A 6,000-nucleotide genomic window follows, 5' to 3' on the forward strand; every position below is an offset into this window, starting at 1 on the left:
TTTTTTTATTGAACAAAGACTTATGAACAATAAAAAAAAATCATCAATTTTTACTGGTTGAGCTTTAGACTTGTGGACAATGAAAAATGATCATTGATATGATAAAATTCTTCTCATCATGAAGATGGATAAAATCCAAGAAGAATAAGGGTATTGATTTTGATTTTCATCAATGATATTCACAAGTCCTTATTTGCTTGGGTTATTAATATCGTTTAGGAATTATTGTTTCGTTTATTTTTGAAACTTTTTGACGATAAATCTCTTTGGCTTAAAACTGTAATTCTCTTTTATGGCACATCTATTTTTTCTAATAAGCGCACATCTATTTTTTACGCAATAACATTATGCTAAACTTATATTTTTATTGAAACAAAGTGAAATTACAAGTCGATGATACAGAACGTTCCACGTAAAATTAGGAACTTCACAAAAAGAGAAAATGAAATAAGAGAAACAAGACAACGACCAAATATGAAACAACCTTACACCAGGGTACTAAACCTTCTTATGTTACTTTATTGATACACAATAACTATAACTGCTGTAACTTAATGTTAAGTACCACTAGTTCCATACCCTGTGACTCAGTGACTCACAGCCCAAACTGTCTCCTCGTTTGAGCAGCCCCACCAGTTCCCGAGGTATGGTGTCCACCCTGCCCCAATTGGTGCCCGGTGGTGGCTGCAGCGTTGTGTTCACGCGCCGCCTCTTTATCAAGTTCAGCCTGGTTAACCCTTTCTTCTTTCTTTTGGGTTGCCATCTCCTTTTGCAAAGGATCATGTGCCGTCATCTTCTCTGTCTGTTAATTTGTATATTAGATATTCATGTTCATGAGTTCAAGACATTATAATTTACAATTACAACTCTCCAATTTGAAACGTATGCATGTAAAGATGCCAAAGTGAATTAAAAGGGCTAACATATATAGTTACAAAGCAGCGGGATATATATTTTTGGATAGTAGAAAATATATATGTTGATTATTGTACCAACAAAAAAAAAAATGTAGTAGCCACTAATTTTTTTTATCAATTAGCCACGTGATAATATTTATATATGAAAGATTAATTATATATAAATAGAAGGCAATCAGACGACAAACTGCAGTGTCGATTAGGTGCATGAGTTTTGTGGACTTACTTTCCATCACTTGCTCCAATTCGTCGATTAAGTTGTATGACCATTGAGGAACTTGTTTACTGATTTAGTTTATTCAGCTACATTTCTTTCTATTAAAAATGGTTTGGTTGTTCCAATCAGTTCTAATTACCTTGAATAAGATTTTTTTTTTTCTTCGAAATATATTTTTATTTGTTCATGTTCTGGAAATAAACAAAGTCCGTCAAAATTAAAATTTAATACGGATTTTTCCGAAAATTTACTGCACTCTAATATAAGAGTTTTGTCACTAAAAAATCTATCTACAAATAACTAGAGTTATTTGATCAATCTATAAAAATATTAAATTGAAAAATACTATCATTTACCAAAAAGATTGCGGAATATTTATAGGAAATGAAAGGAATTACCTTCTCCTGAAGAGTGGCCTTGGTCTTTTCCATGCCAGATTTGGCTGAAGCACCAATGTTGGCAGCTGTCTCCTTAATGGACTCTCCTGTTTTCTTTGCTCCTCCTAGCATTTTTAGATTCTTACCTTCTTCAAACTATCAATCGATTCTTTTGTTTTGTATGAGTTTCTTTTCTTTTCTTTCTCCAGGATGTTGAAGAGCAAATGCATTCTATCCATTAAATAGATTTAGGTATAAATTGTTTTCACGTACGCGTGTTACATCATATAGAACACGTGTATGTCTTTGTGAGGATACTTTTTTTTAAAGTTAGTAATCATGGAATCCCAAACATAAAGGCTAATCAGTAAGAAATAGTGCATAAGAATATTCATCTGGAAGATACTCATACTGACTTATAATAAAATAAATTAGATTTGATAAAAGATATTCCATAATGACTACAATAATGTTTCTATATATAGAGATTAGTTTGAATAACTAACTCTACATAACTTCCAACTATCTTAATACTAACCATTTTAAATAGTTTCTAAAAAAACCATCTTAATAATAGTAATAGGTTTTTATAAAAATTTATGTAACATCAATCTAAAATTAAAGTATTTGATTTTTTAAGCCCTGGTTTTCAATGTAAAATATTAGAGTAATTCAGTTAGTATTAGTTTGCAAAACTCTTTAAATTTGGTTGTGTGCTCGTACTGTAAATGCAAAATTCATTCTAAATTTATTTTTAAAATAGATTTTCTTAACATTGAATAATTGAATGACAGGTTATTTATTCACTAATTAGTTGGTGACAGGTGGCAAGCAACCACTCGAGGGACGAATCACCTATCACCAATCGATCTATTCTATCAACATTGTCAAGATTTCAGATAAATATAATGAAACAAAGCTTTCCTAAATAAAAAAAAAAAAAGTGATATTTATACAATAATTTTATGACAACTTTCTCTCTCATACTCACATTATCATATTATTCTCTCTCTTCCTTTTTCTCTCTCCATTATTTTTAACCAATAAAAAAAGAGAAAAAAATTTGTCACAAAAAATTATATGAAATGGTTGTTCAAATATCACTACTTAAAAAAAAATAGTGAGATCAAGCTAAAGCAGCTTGTTTGAATTTGTTGTATACAACAACAACAATATAAAATATATGTCGGCAACTTTAAATGTAAATTGAATTGCATGATTTATTTTTCTCAACAACAGTATAAAACATATGTTGGCAACTTTAAATATATGTCGGCAATTATTTTTTTCAATCATCTTTCGTATTTCTCTTTTCACAACATAAGAATTGAAAATCTATATCATTGTGGGGAGTATGTACAATTGTACATGATGGAAAACTTGTTACTTGAACATCATTACTTCAAATATATGTCGGCAACTTTAAATGTAAATTGAATTGCATGATTATTTTTTTCAACAACAGTATAAAATATATGTCGGCAAATTTTTTTTTTCAATTATCTAACTTACTTTTCTCTTCGCAACTTCTTTTATAAACTAACACACCCTTATAAAATAAGAATTGAAAATTAGTTTAAGTTAAAATTAGTTTATATCAACATTTCTACTCAATATTTTAAGAACGGAATCAAATTAGTTTAAGTTAAAATAATTTTTAATAATCATGTATTTTTAACTTAACCCTCCAATTCAAAGATCTTACTAATTCCTTGTCTAACTAGAAGATAATAAATCTATTTAATAATCATTTAAAAAATTCAAATTAAAATGTTCTCAAACAATTCGTTTTTAAATCAAAGTGTTTGAATATAGTCACTTTGGTTGTTTTTCAATTATTTTTCAATAAAGGTTTCTTTATCATGTACAAGTTTGCATATGTTAAGAAGTTTAAAGTAATATTCTTTCAACAAAAAATTTAAATTCAAAAGTAGTATATTTGTAGCAAAACTTGTGTATTTTCTATTAAATATATGACTTTTTAATAAATAGTTGTTATTTTTAGTTATTATAACATGTGTGATATTGCACATGTTAGAGAAACCCTATTAATAACTCTCTATCTTTTTCCTTCAAAAAAAAAATAACCATCTATCTTTTAAACTTAAAGAAAACATAATAATTCCCTATTTAAACAAAATATAAATAAAATCTAATAAATAATCAATCATTCCAATCAAAATCAAGATTTGAATCATCGAAAAATGAGTCGAGCGTGTTGGGTTGGTCTCATAAGAGACAGTGACTGAGAACAAGTATATCGGTTCTCAAAATTTATTGGAGCTTGTAGTGCTTACATGATATAATTTTGAGATGTTTTGATAAGTTTAAATTTAGTTAGAGTTCGTGCTTTAAGAAACATCGAGGTTCATGTAGATTCGACTTTGGTTGTACACTCTTTGAACAGTAAAATGGTTGGTAGTGTTGAAGGTTGAAGAGTTTTGTTTAGAATTTATACTTATATCATGAAGTAAATCATGTGAAATCTGATGAACGTGACGTTTTTATCATTTATGAACAATGTCTACATTAAGTTTTTTTTTTGACAAAATATCTACATTAAGTTAAACATTTGTTTTCAGCTTGCATTATAAAAATGTCTACTCTTAAAATGAATAAGTTATAATTTTTATTTTATTTTTTCTTTTGGAAATAAGGGTCCTCTTGTTATAAAAAAAAAAAAAAAAAATCAAATTGGGATACTCCCAAATAATTTGTCTTTGAATGGTGTCCCAAAAGGTCGGAAGAAAACAAGATCCATATATCAGGACCTAACAATTTTAATATTTTTTATGGTTGAGCTATGACTTGTGAACAACGAGAATTGATCATCAATTTACGGTTGAACTTTAGAATTGTGGATTAGAAACGATCGTCGATACGAGAAAATTGCTCTCAATCATGAAGATGGATAAATCCAACAAGAATCTTAACCTTTTTGGTATAAATGATGTGAAACTATGTTTGATGTTTAAAGATGAATTAAACATAAATAGAAGACAAACAAATAAAAGGAATGTTAGCTAGCAACTAGAGCTGTCAAAATGGACCGGCCCGTTTAGCCTGAATAAATATAGGGTTTGGGCCTAAAATATTGAGCCCGAATTTTAATAGGGTTTTTTAGCCCGGCCCTTAAAAGCCCGGTATCCGTTAGGGCTAGCCCGAATGGGCCGCAGGTAGCCCGTTAGTCCGCATAACAAAAAAAATCTATAAACTATATATATTTTTCAAATAATTATTTACTTAGTTGATTATCAAAGTAAAAAACAAAAGTGAAAATTCAATGAATTAACACAAATATAAATGTAATATAAAATTATATTTATTCATTTCGTTATTTATAGTTTTAAAGATCGAATATATAAATATCTATAACCATAACATATCTAATTTATTTAAAATCATTTTCCTCGTCGTTTTAGTTTACGACGTTTGTACGAAAATGTTTACAATTTACTTTTGTGCTAGACATTATTTAAACATATTAAAAATATTATTTATAAAAAAAATTATAGCAGTGTTTTATAGTACTTTTTTAAAATAAAAAAATATATAATTTTTAATACGGGCCGGCCCGTTTAGCCCGCGGCCCGTGTAAGGCCGGGCTCGGGTAGTATATTTCAAGCCCATTTTATCAACCTGTTTTGTCAACCGGGCTTTTTGACCCGGCCCGCCCGTTTTGCCAGCTCTACTAGCAACATACATTCTCACTTACACTTTTCAACATATATTTTTTGATTGGTTTAAAATTCACATGAATCTCACCAAATCATGTAAGTCCCATATGATTTTGGTGGGTCTCATGTGAATTCTAACAAATTAAAGAGCGTGTGTTGGAAAATGTATGTTGCTAGCATTTCTCAACAAATAATAAACTTTGTCGTTAGAAATTTTTAAATGCCAAAATCAATCATTGCAAACATAACCCTCATGAACCTAATCCTTATTTGCTTGGGTTATCTTAGAAATCATGGTTGGGCCTAACACAACCCCACAAAACCAGCTTGTGAGGTGAGCATTGCTCCTACTTATAAACACATTGTCAGACCATGTCATATCCGATGTTGAACTCTTAACACACACCTCACGACCAGCACTATTGAACTTGATTCGTGAACATAAATAGTGGGTGGTCCAATAGCGGAAATCTGATAGCACGTGGCCCAATGGATCTTGAAGAGGCTCTGATACCATCTTAGAAATCATGGTTGGATCTAACACAATTCCACAAAATCGCCTTGTGAGAATTACCTTCACTTATAAACATATTGTCAGACCATATCCTATTCGATGTGGAACTCTTGACAGGTTATATTGTCGTTTGGAAAAATATTGTTTCGTTCTTTGAACTTTTTTGACGATAAATCTCTTTGGCTTAAATCAAGCCACTTTGGTTGTTCTAATTCTTATTTAATTTCTATATTTTTACAAAATCACGTAAAAAAAGACTTATACTTTTATCAAAAAAAAAAGTAAAATTACAAGTCGA

General features: G+C 29.6%; 1 protein-coding gene across 1 annotated transcript; it reads right to left on the bottom strand.

The window, feature by feature from the left end:
- Window positions 1–345: 345 nt before the first annotated feature.
- LOC11421661 (18 kDa seed maturation protein) lies at window positions 346–1,736 on the bottom strand. The gene is made up of 2 exons (XM_003625207.4): window positions 1,533–1,736; window positions 346–802 (listed from the first exon to the last, which is right to left on the bottom strand). Exons 1-2 carry the CDS (start codon window positions 1,641–1,643, stop codon window positions 596–598), a joined length of 318 nt encoding a protein of 105 aa, XP_003625255.1. The 5' UTR covers window positions 1,644–1,736; the 3' UTR covers window positions 346–595.
- Between the last annotated feature and the right edge of the window lie 4,264 nt (window positions 1,737–6,000).

This window comes from Medicago truncatula, chromosome 7 (assembly GCF_003473485.1).
Source record: "Medicago truncatula cultivar Jemalong A17 chromosome 7, MtrunA17r5.0-ANR, whole genome shotgun sequence".
NCBI classification, from domain to species: Eukaryota; Viridiplantae; Streptophyta; class Magnoliopsida; order Fabales; family Fabaceae; genus Medicago; species Medicago truncatula.

Bases quoted from the DNA above. Each gene is read 5' to 3' on its own strand.
- LOC11421661 (XM_003625207.4), bottom strand. From the start codon at position 1,643: ATGCTAGGAGGAGCAAAGAAAACAGGAGAGTCCATTAAGGAGACAGCT. The intron at 803-1,532 runs GTAATTCCTTTC...ACAAATTAACAG, and splicing joins AGGCCACTCTTCAGGAGAAG to ACAGAGAAGATGACGGCACA.